Source organism: Sinocyclocheilus rhinocerous, unplaced genomic scaffold (assembly GCF_001515625.1).
Source record: "Sinocyclocheilus rhinocerous isolate Xijiao unplaced genomic scaffold, SAMN03320098_v1.1 scaffold306, whole genome shotgun sequence".
In the NCBI taxonomy this organism is placed as follows: Eukaryota; Metazoa; Chordata; class Actinopteri; order Cypriniformes; family Cyprinidae; genus Sinocyclocheilus; species Sinocyclocheilus rhinocerous.
In genome coordinates, this window is record NW_015662161.1 from 276,035 (window position 1) to 294,611 (window position 18,577).

Genomic DNA, 18,577 nt, shown 5'->3' on the forward strand with positions numbered 1-18,577 from the left:
TATATATATATACACACTTAACCCATATTCCCCCTTACACCAAAAAAACAAACAAACAGAAATAAAACCACCAGGATTACAGATAAGGTTACTGACCACTCAACCTGTTAGGATGAATATGAGAGTTTTAAATAACAAATGGCCAGTTTAGCTCAGTAAAGAAAGAATCCTACATTTACTAGAATATAAAATCATTATTAAAAATCAATTGTATATAAAAATATATATACATTTGTGCCTGTATACATATATATATATATATATATATATGGGCTTTCGCACCGCGTAGTTCGAGGAACTAGCCAGCAGGGTGGTTACTAGAGAACCAATTTCTCCCTTGGGCCATTTATGGGATTAGATCTCTGCCACAATTCTGCATGTGAAAGATCATATTTTATCTATCTACTTAGATTCGCACGAACTGAGTTTTGTGGAGAAAATGTTTGTCTAACAAAGAAGAAAGTATTTCTTGATGATCATGTTCTTCAATGTTGTGATTGGTTGTCAAGGCAGCCAATCAGAATTGATCAGCCTCGTCTCTGATTGGCTGGAATTATGGCATATTGTAAGGCTGGGTTGTGTTGAGCGAGCGAGCCATTGGCATTTAGAGAGCACTGAGGGCGTGCATCAGGTGAGCAACCTAGTGAAACGTTGCACGCGCAAAAGAGAAGGCCTGCACACATCCAAAAACTTATTTTAAATGCAAAATTGATTTTCGTGCGCTCTAAATACTTTCTTCTTTGCGAGACAAACATTTTCTCCACAAAACTCAGATCGCGCGCATGCAAAATGCACTTTTGTGCCCTCAAAATATGATCTTTCGCGCGCAGAATTGTGGCAGAGATCTAACCCCATAGCCGTTTTCCTGGTTGCATTCGCACAGTCAGCAGGAACTTTGAAGCGGCCGATAGCGGCGTCTTTATTCACGGCATTTACATACGTCAACAACCGGTGAATGGAGAATGCCATGATCGGAGCTGTTTTTGTTGTGTGTTTTGGGTTTCGTGATAACGGAGATGGAATGTAAATGCACAATTTACGCGACTGAAAGAGCAAAAAGTTGGGCTAAGAGACTAAATCTCCTATGACAACTTGCAGTGTCACATATCGAGGCTGAGAAAAGAACACAACACTGCAGACAACAGGTAAATTAAAAACATGGAGTAAGTTTTTTTAAATGGCTTTTTAAAAATGTTAAAAAATAGTTCTAGGAACTTAATTGAAAATGAAAGGTTCCTCCGGTGCGAAAGCCCCTATATACATATACATACACATACATACATATATATATATATATATAAAAGAGTGAAAAATTTAAGGGGGTCTGAATACTTTCCGTACCCACTGTATATATGATTACATGTAATCATTATTTAGTTAAGATATTTATATATGACTATATATTAATTACTCGCTTGTTTAAAATATATTCAGTCCTGCCAGCCAATTTAATAGCCTCATAAATATATATTTTATTGGTCCTTGAAAGCATGAATTCCACTATTTTAAGTGTACGCTAAAAATAACATCCTGGACTGTTCTGTTATACCAAGTGTTGGGTGTGTGGCCAGTATGATAATATATACGATATACAGAAGCATCCAACAGACTAATGAGACATTCTTATATTTTTAACTTTTAGAAATTTTCACATTTCCCATTATATATGGAAACAATGAGTGCAAATTTACCATAAATTTCAGTGATTGTTTGCCATGTTCCCTTTTGCTGTAGCACTCAACCCGCATGAACTTCTGATGATCATGTTCTTCAGCATGATTTGAAAATGATCCAAAGAGCATCTGACCCCCTGTACAAAGTAGTTCACATGATCAGTGTCACAAATTTGCTTAGATTAGTGACCTAGAAATAGAAGTGTAGAAGCTTATGCTCAGTATATGATTAGGCGAGGATATATATTAATGTTTTATATTGCATTATTTTTATAAACGTTGTTATTCAAAAAGAAAAATAGAACTATGATTAAAAATAATGATGCACCAAAGACGATAATGATGAAAAAAAAAATTTAATAAAAAAAATGCTAAAACGTCTTATAATGGAAGCCCGCTTCTATCACTAAATAAAAAAAGGTAATTGCGACTTTTTATATCAAAATTCTGACTTTTTCTCGCAATTTCGACTTTATATCGCAATTCTGACTTTTTTTTTCTTGTTATTGCCTTATACAAACTCGCAATTCTGACTTTTTTTCTCAGAATTGTGTGATATAAACTCGCAAGTGTGCGTAATGAAGTCAGAATTGCGAGATACAAACTCACAATTCTGAGAAAAACGTCGATTTGCGAGATACAAAATAAATTAGAATTGCGAGTTTATATGCCGCAATTCTAACTTTATATCTCGCCATTCTGACTTTATAACTCGCAATTGTGAGTTTATATTTCACAATTCTGAGAAAAATTTCAGAATTGCGAGTTTATATCTCACAATTCTAAAAAAAAAAGTCATAATTGCGAGATGTAAACTCGCAACTGCGAGAAAAAAATTCGCAATTACCTTTTTTATTTTTCATTCTGTGGCGGAAACGGCCTTCCATATAGTCTCAGGAGGATAAATGTGTGCGTTATTACCATTACTGCAGGAGGAGCACACGCAGGAGTGTGAATGAGTGACGCAGCACAGGAAACACCTCTCTGTGCCATGAAGGGGGCAGGCGGTCTGTCTGCATATGGAGCGACTGCGCCGAGCAGACGCCTCTAAACACTCAACTCACACACAGACACAACTGTTCAACGTTAACCTTTCGCGCAAAGACCGAATTCGACAGCGCACGCCAGCGAGAAAGTCTTTCCTCACACCAGCCGCTCCGCGAGAGAAGAAACTCACTCGGCGAGAAACCTCTTCCGTCTCCCGCAGCTCGGGACTCTTTCACACGGATAAACGATGACTTACCGCGCGCGATTCCCACTCAAAACACCGGAGACTTTCTCGCGGCGTGTTTGTTTATTCTGATAGGGAGGAAGATGCTTAAAATCCTCTCTCGCATGCCTGGAATGTTCTGCTGGGAACAGAAAGTGGGCGTTTTTCCACACCGAAGCACTGGAGGATTCATGCAACTTGCAGTTTCAAGTGAGGCAACATGCAGTAAGTTCTCATTTGCAGTCATCTAAAGGTCAATAAAATCAGTTGCTGTTCTGCATTGATTTGATGATGAAGATGATGCGCCTGGATTCATAAGACCGCACAGATACTGAGGTTATTTAGAGATATATACAGGTCGAGATGGCACAGGAGAATGTGTATGATAACCGCAGTATAGTGGTGAAGTACATCCACCATAAGCTCTGGAAGAAGGGATACGTGTGGGAAGTGAACGGACACGATGACAGTGTCTCGAATGGACTGATGATGGGGAGGCAGGAGGACCGCGGCGGCTCCCGTCACGACCCGTTCAGCGCTCTTCACACGGTGCTACGGGAGGCTGGGGACGAACTGGAGCGGCTTTATCAGTCGGACTTTGCGGAGATGTCCAAACAGCTGCATCTCACGTCCATCACAGCGCATCAGCGCTTCACCGCGGTCATAGATGAGCTGTTCAGGGACGGCGTGAACTGGGGCAGAATCATCGCTTTTTTCGAGTTTGGAGGGACCGTTTGCGTCGAATGCGTGAATAAGGAGATGACGGCGCATGTGGATAACATCGCGAGCTGGATGACCGAGTATCTGAACGGGCCGCTGCACGGCTGGATCCAGGAGAACGGCGGCTGGGTATGTAATTAATTCAATATATACCTCACGTACGAAGACGCAGGGTCGCTCGCTCCGCCCCTTCTCCTGCGTTCGAAGCGATGCGCGTCCTCTGATTGGCCGATAGCGCTGTCCGTTAGAATGCGCCAGCCAATGAGCGGCGGCGATTGGTCACACCCCTCTCACGCCTCCGCGGTGAAGCCGTCAATGACAGCTGCTGTCTGCAGCAGAGCTGAAGGTGTGGTTCTCCTGTGTACAACTTTCAGGACTGCTGTTGATTCATGCAAACAGGAGGATGTTTAGTCTTATACGGCAACCAGTTATATGGGCTCTGATATTTACTCACCAAATCATGTGTTTAATTTGCCCCGGGCTATTCCTGTCCTAAGTGCAATGGTTCAGCTCGTGATGAGAAGCGTGTGATATTGTTCAAACAGAACTGAACTCCATTCATTTTTTTTTTTGCTCAGGTGTACCTTTAATGCACCTGGGATACTATGGGATTAGATCTCTGCCACAACTCTGCGCACGAAAGATCATATTTTGAGCGCGCAAAAGTGCGTTTTGCTCGCGCGCAAACTGAATTTTGTGGAGAAAATGTTTGTCTCACAAAGAAGAAAGTATTTCGAGCGCACGAAAATCAATTTTGCATTTAAAATAAGTTTTTGTATTTGTGCAGACCTTCTCTTTTGCGCGTGCAAAGTTTCACTAGCCTGCTCACCTGATGCCCGCCCTCAGTGCTCTCTAAATGCCAATGGCCCGCTTACTCAACACAACCCAGCGTTACAATATGCCATAATTCCAGCCAATCAGAGACGAGGCTGCTAAATTCTGATTGGCTGCCTTGACAACCAATCACAACATTCCTTGCATTACCATAACAGCAGAAGAAGAAAAATACAGTGCATGCATAATTATTATGCAAGTTGATATTCTGATTATATATTTTTTCCAAGCATATTTTACCAATTCCAAACAACATCAATCTTAATAACTACTATTAATCTTGTATTTAATCATTTATAATTGATATATAATTATTCATGAATGCTGGAAGTGAAAAATGTCTTCTATTCAGGTGTGCATAATAGTGTTAATTTCGTTAATGAAGACTGACGAAAAATGTTTGTTGACTAGCTTTTTTCCCATGACTAAGACGAGACGACAATGAGGTCAATAAACGATAACTAAGACTATATCAACATGCAATTTCGTTGACGAATTTCATTGAATAAAAAACCTGACTAATATTCTCATACATTTCATTGAATAAACAAAAACAGGTCAAGTTTGTCTAAATATGATAACTAAAATGTACATTTGAGTAAGTCTAAGACTAAATAAAAAATGGCTGCCAAAATTAATACTGCTGTATGGTTAATTAATAATAACTTATTGCTAAAATGTCAAGTTTTCTTCGACTAAAACTAGACTAAAATACTTTAGATTTTCTTGGACTAAAACTTGACTAAAACTAAATAGGATAAGGTTGACTAAATATGATAAAAACTAACAAGGACATTTTAGCCCGGGACTAAGACTAAAATGAAAATAGCTGACAAAATTAATACTAGTGCATAATTATTAAGCAGATTTTACAGATAAAATGAGCTAAAAAAGAGATTTAACTCAGACTGAAAGTTGAAAATTATTAAATGTCCATGAGAAATATTCAAAACTAATACAATACTAGAAATTGCAAAGTTAATGCATAACCATTGGACAGCAAAATGCTCAGTGGGTCAGCAGGGTCAGTCAAAATCATGTGGAGAAGAAAAGATGCATGTTAACTGCAAAAGAATTAGGAATTAAGGCCTTTCCACACTGAGCGCGAAAAAGCGGAATGAATATCGGACACGATGACGCGCTGGAATAAAACAATAGATTTCTATGGATGCTTCCACATAGACCGCAAACATTTGCGCACCGAAAATGTGAATGTTTTTTTCCGAACAAGTCCGACGAATCTTTTCAGTTTCGCAAAGCGAAGACACCGACCGTCCAATAAGATTTGAGCTAGGATTATGTGACCAGAGCAGCTGCTGTTGCACAAAAAGGCAAGAGTGGTGGCGCTGTTTCGAAAACCAGTGTAAACAAACACAGAAGAAGAGTATCCCAGATAAGAGAAGCGAGTGGATGCTGTTCTAGTTATCGTTGGTATTTGAGAACAGATTTATTCTCACATGTTCTTTATACAGAATAACATTTCTATTAATTGTCCACTGAATTATGTGATGCTAATTGTACTTCTAATTATATTTTAGGATGTAGCCTATTCTTGTAAACATCATAGATAATTTGTTTCTGGTGTAGAACCTTGTTTATCTTAATTTAATGCTGTATATTGAGCAGCGGATGATGTTAAATCCATTTATGATACATAGCTGAGGAAAAATGCATTGTTGGTTGGCGCCATCTAGCGTGCAGGCGTGAATTAGCAGAAGGCAAACAATCGTTTCGCGTTCGGTGTGAAAGCACCGTTCGTCGGCGATTCACTTTGCTTTTTCGCATTGCGCTCAGTGTGGAAAGGCCTTTAAGGTGAAGGATTAGGTGTGAAATCACCAGGAACCATTTAGTCTCCAGCGCCACCATTTTCCAGAACTGCAACCTACCTGTTGCACACATCCATAAACTTATTTTAAATGCAAAATTGATTTTAGTGCGGTCGAAATACTTTCTTCTTTGCGAGACGAACATTTTCTCCACCAAAACTCAGATCGTGCGTGTGCAAAATGCACTTTTGTGCGCTCAAAATATGATCTTTCGCGCGCAGAATTGTGGCAGAGATCTAACCCCGATAGGATACCAGGTACCAGGTTAGCACTGCCAGAATTCTGAAATGAGAATTGTAGTTCAGCACAGAAATGTTGAGATTCTGTGGATTGTGACAGTTCTCTAGGGGTTGGCTGGCATGCTTTTCATTTTCTTCTATTGAGTATCTCTGGTGAAACAGACCGTAACATTACCCAAGATGATGCAAAAGTTAAGTTAGTGGGTAAATCTTACACAATATTTCCTACATTTTGTTAAGTCACAACTTGTGCAGTCATGCCAACCACTTCCAACGCAGCATGTTTGGGTATGCAACAAAATAGAAGATACAAGATATATATATATTTTATTAACTATAATTCATTTTTTATGTAATTTATTCATAACCTTTTTAGTAATATTTTAAAATTAAGACTTTCTAATCATGTAAAAACCAGCAGGAAGCCTTATAAAGTGGAATGAAAATGATCTATTTTCTAAATGCATGTTATTTATCTTGTTGTGAACAATTCACACTCACAACATCCTCATTATTTCATCCAGTTTTTGGTGGCAAAGTTAGTACAAGTGCAGTATTAGCAGAGGAAGAGAATGATAACATGACTTAAAGCTAGCGAATTGAAGTTAGTCTTTTCTAGCTACATTAAGTATGGTTTCATTTTGATAATTTGAGTCAAAAATGGGGAAATGTTTTAGGATGTTTGGTCCCAATAGGTTAAATATGGCTCATATTGACTTTTAAGATACAGGTAACTATCAAATATGTTCCTAAATCTATTTTAAGAGTAATAATGATGATTCAAGACTTTTCATAAAAATGGACAACATGAATGATTTACAACTCCGTTCTGATATCATAGAACTGTATTATTCCTACTATTTCAGTAGCATATAGTAGGTATACTGTGCACAGTATGCTAATTTTTTCTCAGATAATTTGTTACATTTACTAAAAAGTGTGGTATACCACCAAGATAACACTATGCAGGGTATTGCATCCCACAATGCAATGCGCTTGACTTGACCTTTCATTTCCAGAGTGATGAATGAACCAAAAGCAGAGCGTGGGAGTCTTTTGAGGATCGTTTTAGAAAACAATTCCATTTAGTGAGGAAATCACACACTTCACCTTTACTGTTGATAATTAGAATAAAAGCACAAAAAATCTAACAATGTAGTACATGTATCTGTTACTAAGTAGTAAACTAGCATGCCATTCAGTTTCAGACCTTCCAATTTTGAGGAGGAACTCAGGAGACATGCTGCTTTTTTTGAATGGCCATTCAGAATATGACCTTTCCATAATGAACTCCCTTGAACGGTGACAAACATAAATGAGCGGGAACTTATGGTTTGGTGCAGCTTGGTAAGGTCATCCAGAACTTCCCCTCATTCATTCACTCTGTTGCATTCAGTCTCCACATCTCTGTTCTACCACCATAGACCGCAACGTTATTATAGTTAGTCCTAGTGTTAGAACAAAGACTTAATGTGGATGTGCATAATTCAAAGCACTGTGTCCAGAGGGTATTCATCAATAATTCAAAGGCTGTATTTCATCTTTAAGGATGAAAAGTTTAACATTCCCCTTGATTCCTGACCTTTTGAAAGTGGAAACTACTGACACATATGAAAGGATTACACCCTCGCTGACCCGAACATCAGCAAAGAGTCCCTCTATTTACGCATTTCTTTCCATTCATGGCTCTGAAATAGTCCAGAATGCTTCAGAGAGACGTAACATATGCCTGAGTCACTCTGACAACTGCTTGCATTATCCAACAGTGGAAATACTGCAAATAAAAGAAACCCTGGTTCAGTAGCTATTGAAACGACTAAGATTTAAGATTAAGGCTCGTTAACCTTAATGATGACAACTGGACTGCCAGAGATTTGAGTGATCAGACATACAGTTTTCTTTTGACAAATTATATGAAAACAAATCTAGCTTAATCTTAGCCTTCCACCTAGGGTTGCACAGGGTGGGAAATTTTCAGAAACTTTCCAGGATTTTTGGTAAGTTTCAGAAAATTATGGAAATTTTTGTGACGTTTTCAGAAGTTTTCTGCCTACACGCCAACTTACACTCTACACTCTTTACACTTCATTGCATTGTGTTTTAGAGTTAACAGAAATGTCCGTAAAATGAATGGATAATCTTGTGTGTAATGAGCTGCCAGTACTTTTTCTGTTATTTTACAGATTTATTTTTTACAGTGTACACCTGATTTCAGGTAATATCACTGCAGCATCCTCATGCTATGTAGGCAATTTTATGTTTCATTAATGCTGTTGGTTAAAGTTAGAAACTGTATTACCATTGACAGTCCTAATGTTGGAGAGATCCTGTTTTACTCACTAGACCAGTGGATCCCATTTCTGCATAAATATCATTTAGCTTTTGACATTTCACAGTGCGGAAGAAGCTTATAAGTGACAGTAAAAGTCCCGCGTCAGTGTCTGTTCCATGTCAAGGTGTATATGAAATGTCATGTCCTCTAAACAATGGGCTGTTACAGTAGATTAAGTGTTTATTCACTTCCATTCAAACACATGAGCAGAACAGGAATGCAAGCATAATGTGTTTTGCTGTGTACAAAAGTTCATGTTCTCTAACTTGCAGAAGATAGTTGACCAGTAGACTATATCTGCCAGAGAGAAACAAGAGCACAGTCATCTTTAGAATTCTGTCTTTAAACTTCTGTTTTAGCAGTAGTTCTGTAGCATCTCTGTTGTTAGCTAGTGAAGTGGATTTACTTATGGTAGAGTTAACGAAAGTTATCAAGTGCATTGTAATGTTCGAAGCGGATTTCATAACAAAGTAGACCGGAAAGATTTTAAAACGAGCGGTTCATTCATAAATTCGTACAATCTTACCTTCAGACTGTGGAAATACAAACATAAGACAGAAGACAACAAGGGCAGCACTGAAAAGGGGTGGAGCTACATAAGGTCTATCGAAGATCTACAATTTAGAGGCTCAACAGAAAAATTTAAATAAATATATAAATAAACAAATAAAACACTAAAGTTTTCCAGGGATGCAGTATAAGGGAGTAGATAAATAGCGGAGCAGATTGTGAAGGAACATTTTTAATTCATTATGAGTTGTTTTTATAATTATGACTAAACCAGTGAATAAACCGTTGAACCAATCAACCAAGATTGATCAGCCAATATTTGGCCATTTTATCATTGAATTTTAACTTTGCCCACTTGGCTAATCAAAAGAAGCGTTAGTTCCCCAAATCCATGGGTCATTTTTAATCTATAATAAAAAAAAAAATATATATATATAAATCATATTTGTAATATTAAAGTATCACATTTTTGTTTGAAGTAAGTACCATTTAATGTGCTATTATTAAATTATTTATATTTCAGCATTGTATCGGTCATCTGCCACCCTGCTCTTCAGACATCACACTGGATAACAAAATAAACTAAAAAAATCATAATTTATTATTTATAAAAACAAGTTCTAGAGTGTGACATCATATCCTGTTGCCCATATTTGTTGCATTTGACATGGTCAAATGTGTGACCGCTAACTTGGCTAGAAAGTAAAGATTAACTATCTATTAACTACACTGTAAATTTGAATATGTTAACGTTACTTGAAACAGTCTTGCAAACTTATTGGGCCTCATTTATCAATCTAACGTAGAAACGAGCGCAGAATTTATTTTATTCCTTTTAAAGACTTAATCTATGTTTTTCTCCTTTCACAGTTAAGTGCTGCAGGTGCATGATGCGACGATTGAATCCTCGTGGTCTTGTTTACGCTGCTATTCGTTTATATAAAGCTAAAGCCCTGTATAAAACCAAAAAAAAAGACATTCTAATCTCACTGGTTAACGATCGACTAATGACGGTCAGGAAAATAAAAATGAACAAAATGCTGTCATTCTAGAATTCTCCACCGTATTTACTATGCTGCGCGCAAGTTCAGGTAACTCAAAAACTTGCGTACACGAGCTGAGACCAGACGTGAGATTTGATCGTAGCCACCGCTCACGTCAATAAAATGTATTAAGAGTGTCACAAATACGAGCGTAGCCTATAGGCCTACTTGTTGCACAGTTTTTTTTCCTTTTGTTAATCTGTTAATTATATTATAGCCTATTATATATTTTGTGTGATCCTATTTATTTTATTCCTTTTATAGACTTAATCTATGTTTTTCTCCTTTCACAGTTAAGCGCTGCAGGTGCTTGATGCGACGATTGAATCCTCGTGGTCTTGTTTACGCTGCTATTCGTTTATATAAAGCTAAAGCCCTGTATAAAACCAAAAAAAAAGACATTCTAATCTCACTGGTTAACGATCGACTAATGACGGTCAGGAAAATAAAAATGAACAAAACGCTGTCATTCTAGAATTCTCCACCGTATTTACTATGCTGCGCGCAAGTTCAGGTAACTCAAAAACTTGCGTACACGAGCTGAGACCAGACGTGAGATTTGATCGTAGCCACCGCTCACGTCCATATTGATAAATTCCAAGTTTTGCGTTGAAACGACCGTACGCCCAATTTTCTCTCGTACGTTCGTTTCGTAAATGAGGCCCAGTGCCTCAGAAAAATGTAGTTAAGGTTGCTCAATATATTCAAGTTTACTCAGAAGCCAATTTATTAAAACTTGAATATACTAAGTAACCTTGACTAGATTTTTCTGCAGCAATGAGCAATAAGTGCAACTATTTGTTAACAAACAAGGCACAGTGAAAATCCACTAAACGATTGCTTATTTGTAAGCTAATGACAAGTTAGCTGACTGTGTTATATTAAAGGTTATCATATAACATGTTGTTCTGTAATTATTCGTAGGAACAGAAGGATTGAGATCACAGTGTCTGTGGTTTTCTATAAAAAGAATCAAGTTTACTAGATTGCTCTGACGTGGGCAACTAGATACTATAAATCCTGCCAGGGTTTATATTTTCCGCCCTGCACTAAAAACAGTGACGGAGGCGGCAGGCTCATTAACCTTAATGATGACATTTGGACAAGCGAGAGCAACGTTTGTGCTCTCGAATCGGCCTACCTTCTGTTTCCTGTTTAACACGCAACTTAAAAATAGGTGTCATTTGTGGGTTTATGTTGTTGAGTCTGCTGTCTTGCCCCGAACACTTAAAATTTTCATCTAGCTGCATCACAAATCACTGTGCGTTTGTTTACCTCCCCGTCTGGATCTCAACAACAAGCTACTGTCTGTAGTTTGTCCTGTAATTCACCATGTGCTCATAGACAGTATAAGCCTGTATTCAGAAAATAACACCTTGAGTCATATTCTATATATTTTCAATTATACATTGGCCTGGTGGGATTCATTCGTCCCATGCAGAGTGATTCCTCTCATCCAGGCCTAGAGGAAATCAGTGGAGTTTTTCTGTATTTTTTGCACTATAAAATTTTCTGGATCTTCTGGAACTGAAGACTGGTGTTAACTAAGAGTCTGACAACAAAATATGACAATCTATTTGTGAAGGATGCCCTCCATACAATGAAAAGGTAGCTGTATATTCTAATTTCTAAAGATCCATATTGTGCGAGTAAAAATTGTGATATTGTAAAGACAAAAATTTGCTAAATTAAATAGGCTTTTATAAAAATGGTTCGAAATGTATCACGGTTTCTACAAAAATATGAAGAAGCACAACTGTTTTCAACATTGATAATAATAATACATGTTTGAGCAGCAAAGCAGCATATTATAATATATACTGAATGCTGAAAATTCAGCTTTGCATCACAAAAATAGATTCCATTTGACAATATCTTAATAGAAAACAGTTCTTTTTAATTGCTATAACATTTCACATTATTAGTGTTTTTACTGTATTTTTGATCAAACAAATAATGCCTTGGTGAGCAGAAGAGACTTTTGAGTTGTAGTGTGTATATATTTATGTGCCATTTTTCAATGGTCACTATAGCAAGCCACAAACAAACAACAAAATGTTTGCTCAAACAGTAAGTTCAGCTAGTTTAAAGAGTTAAAACCTTTGAAAATGAACACTTAACACTTTGATCCTGGGTTTAACTACCCTCTAAGTTCATGTTGGACACCCCTCCCCATTGCACTTCTGTGAACTCTGTGCCAAATGGGCTAGACGTGCCTCCTGCAGACTGACTAGGTAATGCGACCATAGCCCACGTGAGCAGCACCTGTGTTTATTTGTGCGACGTGACAGTAAATGCTGCATGACGTGCTGTGTTGGCAGCTGCTTGGCTCTTAAATTATACACTTCAGCCTACTGATCCAGGTTCAACTGTAGAGGGAGCTTTGCGTGCCATCGGGCCACTCGCAAATAGATCTGCTGTCTGCTGAAAATGTGACTTTGCAAAAGAGCCCTGACATTTAGCTGGTGACATTTGCTTGTGTGTCTTTAAAATGGGGATTATAAGGAGTCAGGACTGCCCTTTATAAGTTATTCCTCCATTGAAATTTCAGTGAAGATTTCGGATGGGCACACCTGGACAGGTGATGGAGGATTAAGAGAGAGCTGGTTTGATTACTCATCACACAACCCATTGTATGTTCTCTCCAGTGTCAAGCCTGAAATGTGTCAGGATCATTTGTACATCTATACACCACTGCACTGAACGCACATTTCAAAGCAGAATGACTGGCTGTAGAATTGTTTTTCGTAGAGACAAGTATATGAACTTAGCATGTTTCTGAAATATCTGAAAGCATATTATGGTATTTTTTAGGCATGGGTCACGATTTTCGAATATTCAATTAGTTGATATAATCATAGAATATCGAATAGGTTGTGCGATTATTGTCTAAAAAAATTTCCCCATGTTTTCGGTGCTGATGCGGTGGTGGTTCATGTGGCGCTGCCAATAACGCTCCTAAAAGCTGTCAAAGACAACAGAAGAATACATTGTCTCACGCGCACACTGTAGACTTGCGTGGCATAAAGAAAAAGACTTGCGTGTCTATAACGGTTACAGTAACTTGGGACGATGTCAAATACGAGCTCTGTGCGGACCACAAACACCCTCGACTGGGTTAGAGGTGTGGCTGAATCCATATTCAGAAAGGTGCGGAAAACAAATAATGCGTTCTACGGAGCCACAAAAGGGACATGGTTAGCCGCTTGCTAGCGGTAGCCTGTTACATTACAGTACATAAAATTTCACTTACCACATAAACAAGTAAGGAGATAGGATGATGGCGAATGACTTGCAGATCCTGAGCACCACTGACAAACATCTAATCTTGTAAAATGTGTGGTACTGCCGAGTGCCGCTCTGGATCGCGAATCTCGAAAGTGAAAGTAAAACACAAGCGCGCGTTCAAAAGCGATTTCATTGCCCCGCATATTAATAATGGTTCCCTGATGCCCGCAGTTTATATACAATACAATTTGGTTTATAAACCAACGATATAATTGCGACAGAAGATATTGAAGTATATTTTTCCTCCCATCTCGTATTTATTCCCTTTAGGGATTCCATTTTCTGAAATGGAAATGTTCTAGCCTTATGAGCAGTTGATTTATGCTAATCTGTTATGTTAATAAGTGCCGTCATTCGGTTGTGTTTATTATATTAATATGTTTCAGCACGTAACAATCATTATATAGCTTGAGTTAAGGTAGCCTATCTTCTGAATTAAATAAAAATTCTGAATTAAACAGTCTATCTTCTGAATTAAACAGTTTTTGCTTGAAATGCCCATCCCTAGTATTTCTATGCTTAGTACAGTCAAAAAGCATCCTTTGATAAAAAGGGTACATGTACTAATTTGATGTGTCAGCATATGCCAATAGTAGTTTTATCTTTAGGAGATGGCACCTTTTTGTGTCTGTATCACTGGAAAAAATAAACCTATCATATGATGGTCCTGACGCAATTGAAACAAGTTTCATGCCAGCATGGCACCAAATGTCTTTTTTTTTTGTTTTTGTTTTTTTGAGGAAAGCGTAGTTGCTAATGTCGGTGTTCTTGTGGTGCCATCAGCTTGTCATGATGTCACTGTCCTGAGGCTCCAGAGTATTCAGTCACATGGCATTTACTGTATGACTTGTGCCAAAAAGTCAGTATGCAGGTGCCATACGTCAGCAACTGGTGTTGAGATGAATGGGAATGCTGACGGATGCCTCTATCCATGTAAAACTGGCTCCTGCCATTGATTCCGTTGTGTGGTTTCATGTTTCACTCTTCTCATCAGTATGACTCTTCACTTTCAATAGAACAATCAGAACTATTACTGACGAGAACGTCCTGTAGTTCTCATTTCAGATGCTTCTGTGAGAGATTATCGTTCTGATTTATTTGCTATGGGGATGTGAGAGTGGAACAAGAGCCATGTGCAGGAAGTGGAGAGCCACTAATGAAAGTTAAGAGTGGAAAAAGTCCTTGGGCTGCCTTTCACGTCACATGTTTCACGTCATGTCCTTCCACACACTGAAAGTGAACCGTAAATGGTCTGCATTTAAGAATAACTAGAAGTTTTGTGGAAAATGAGCATTTGGCATCACATTGATGACTTTTGGTTACAGTTGAATTGCTTATTAAATGCTTCTCTTTTGTACCTCAGGAGAATTATGTGTACTGTGATAGTTCACCCAAAAATGAAAACGGTCATCATTTACTCACTCTCGTGTTGTTTCAACCCTGTATGACCATGTTTCTTCTGTGGAACACAAAAGAAGTCATTGGCCTCACTGATTTTTAAAATATCTTTGTGTCCAAGTCGGTCTTGTAACAATTTGATGTGAAATGTTGGAGTTTGAAATAGGTGTCGACTGATATGTGTTTTTCAGGGCAGATACCGATACGGATTATTACAGATCAAGTAGACCGATAACTGATATTTTGAACTGATATATATGTCTGCTATAAAAATGAAAATGAATGTCAAAATTGAGAATAACAAGAGCTCTGACGAAAACTTTCTTTAAATGCTTTTAAATTATTTTATCGGCAAATCGGTTTTGAAAATGACCGATACCGATAACCATAAAAATGCTTAATATCGGCGCCGATAATCTGTTGACCTCTAGTTTGAAATCTCTTTTGACTGAAGAATTTTGTATTCTTGGAAAACTGAACACAACTTGAAGGTTGAGACATTATTATCTCTTCTGAAACCTTTTCTACAAAGAAAAACCTGAGAAGCAAGAGATTTAAACGTTTAATCTCATTAATATGAGTTTAAAGTTGGCATGAAATGAAAATTCACCATATTTTCTAAATGAATTACATATTGTGAACAATACAGTCTTTTTTTTCTTCTTTTTTTTTACTTTTTTGACCTTGTTTAATGTTTAATCAAAATGTCATAACTTCTCTCTGGTTATGTATGCCAGACTTCTCCAGTCATTTCGTCTGTTTAACCCCTCCCTCTTGCATGTTCAGATCTGCCTCCATCCAATCAACAAAACTTAAGTCTCACCCTACATTTTTTTATTTTTCAATAAACCAATGACCTTTTCACATTTCCAGGGTTCTCAGAAGCAGACGTCATCATATTTGAACTTATTTGGAAATTACAACAAACATAATTTTTGAGGTTCCATTTGATCCAATTGCAAAAGATAAAATCCACTATAGCGTTTTTGACTTCCAAAAAAGGGAAGTCAAATCTGTCAGTCCTGCAGCCGTGGTGATAGAAACACTAGGCACAGCAACGCTAAGCAGTGAAATGTAATGCTAAAGTAATATAACACAAAGTACAGTCAATAGATTTATAATGTTAATAACTCTGGAATGCATCAACACAATCTACGAAAAGTGTTTACCTGGATGTATGTCACAATACCACAGATTTTTCTTCTATATTGTGATTTCATAGCGACTTTAAAATCAGTCAACAGAAAGAATAAGAAAAAAATTAAGAATCTTTCCAGTGGCAAACAAAACAAAAATGATCCAGAAACAGAATTCTGTATAGTATATAAACAAGATAGTGTCTGTTCTTTCCTCATGAGTAAATGTATACTTTACTCCTATGTGAGTGTTTTCACACTCTCAGTCTAGCCTGAGCTCAGTTCAGTAACGTTCACGATCCAGCCAAGTTTCCCCCTCGCAGGCTCCTCTTACCGGAGCTGCAGTCACTCACCACCTGCCCCATGTTTACACTCATCAGCAGAGTGCTGGTAATCTCTGAAACATTTCCTACTGGCCTAGCCAAAGGAAATAAAGCAGGCGTTCAGCGTAACGTCTGTCACAAGACACAAACAAAAATGTGTGTCTCTTTCATGCTTTCTATGTCACTCAGGTAATACCGGGCCTTGATGAACTCTGCACTTCAGAAGCTTCAGATTTACACCTGACAATTTGCAGCAGAAATGTTGTTGTCCTCTATGAACAAATACTCAGACTAATTCTACAAGGACAATTTAAAATATTTAAAACATTCCACCTTAACAGTAAACATGTTTTGCTTCTGGTGCCCTGTCCCTTCAGCAAGTCGTGTCCTAATATTGACCTATGCCTCTGACATCCAGTTATGTTTCTACTGAACAGTCTTGTGATTGCAATATGTTAGATCACACAGAGATGCTCTAAGGCTAAAAACATACTCTGTAAGTACACAAACATACATGAAAATATTGCAAGTACGAAGACCCATTTTATAGCCTATATTTAAAAGTGATAGTTCATCCAACCACAAAAATTCATCAAATACTCACACTCATTCCAATTTTACGAAAAAAAAAAGGATATTTTGAAGAATATTTTTGTTTATGCAATTAAAGTCAATAAGGTCCATAGGTCAGACTGTTGCAATTCTTTCAGTTTATATCTTACAATTGTCTTTTTTTCTTGCAAATTCTTGAGGGAAAAAATTGTGAGATAAAAGTTGCAATTACTTTTTTTTTGGTTCTGTGGCAGAAACCAAAAACAGAATTGCGAGATGTTAACTCAAAATTCAGAGAAAAAAGTCATAATTGCGAGATATATTTGATCAATTCTGTGTATATTTTCCGCAGTTCTGACTTTTTGTAGAACTGCGAGAAACAAAGTCCAAATTGTGAGATAAAAAGTTGCAATTAACTTTTTTTTTATTTGGTGGCAGAAACAGCTTCTGTACAAAACAACCACATCACTAACAAAAACAAGATCTCTAAACATGTCAACAATTTTACTAATTTAACTTGCTCTGAAAGATTTTTTTCACACATTTGCTTCAACATGACATTAGTTGTCCTGATAGAGAAAACTGACCCTAAAAAGACAGATTATGCAATACTGTGCTCTCTATAGCACCCCTTGTGGCAACACTAAGAATGCAGATCATACCTGTAACGTTAAATTTCTGACAGGGGATGTGCAATTTGAATCAACTACAATAATTTTGTGTACTCCCTGAGAGTTCACAAAAAAAATGTTGTCCTTTATATTTATACTATGTGATATAGTTAAGCAATATCGTGCATGCATGAGTGCTGTTTTTCCTGAATATCAGCAGAATACAACAAACATTTCAGATACAATATTGTCAATTTTGTCTGTTTTGCTCTATTTTGCCAATACTGATACTGATTTAGTTTGATTGGTAACACCCCTATTGTCTTGTTATTCTAAGTGAATTTATTGATTAAAAGTAATCATTTAACATAAAAGATGATGCATATCTAATATGCATAGAAAAATTGCCCTTTAAAGGGGTCATCGGATGCGACATGCACTTTTACAAGTTGTTTGAACTGAAATGTGTGTTAGCAGTTTGTGTACACAACCACCCTATAATGATAAATCCACCCAGTGTTTTTTTAAATCTCGTTAAATCATTTCCCCTTTCTCATATCAAACCATTCTCAGATGCCTGTCTGTGTGACTTCACACAGACCCAGGCCCCTCCCACGATTGTTGATTGACACTAGCGTTTTACCGGTGAGCTGTCATCAATCCGCCATTGTTTCGACGCCGGGGCAGATGTAGAGAAGAATGGCTCCTAAGCGATTGAGGTGTCTGTTGTTGGATGTAATAATGAACATAGCAGTCGTCATTTACTCCCGACATCTGAGCCGCTGAAGACGCAGTGGATTACGTTTGTTTTTGAAGGGAATGCATCCTCCTATCTACCTAAATGCGTTTATGTTCGCGCGAATCATTCGTGATCCAGCCTCA

General features: G+C 37.6%; 1 protein-coding gene across 1 annotated transcript in view; it reads left to right on the plus strand.

Annotated features, from left to right (window-relative positions):
* The first annotated feature begins 2,597 nt into the window (after window positions 1–2,597).
* Window positions 2,598–18,577, plus strand: part of LOC107727540 (apoptosis regulator Bcl-2-like) — a 52,525-nt gene continuing 36,545 nt past the window's right edge. Inside the window, exon 1 of the mRNA XM_016537430.1 lies at window positions 2,598–3,732. Within this exon, the coding sequence (XP_016392916.1) occupies window positions 3,247–3,732 (486 nt within the window). The 5' untranslated portion in view covers window positions 2,598–3,246. The remainder of the gene's footprint in view (window positions 3,733–18,577) is intronic.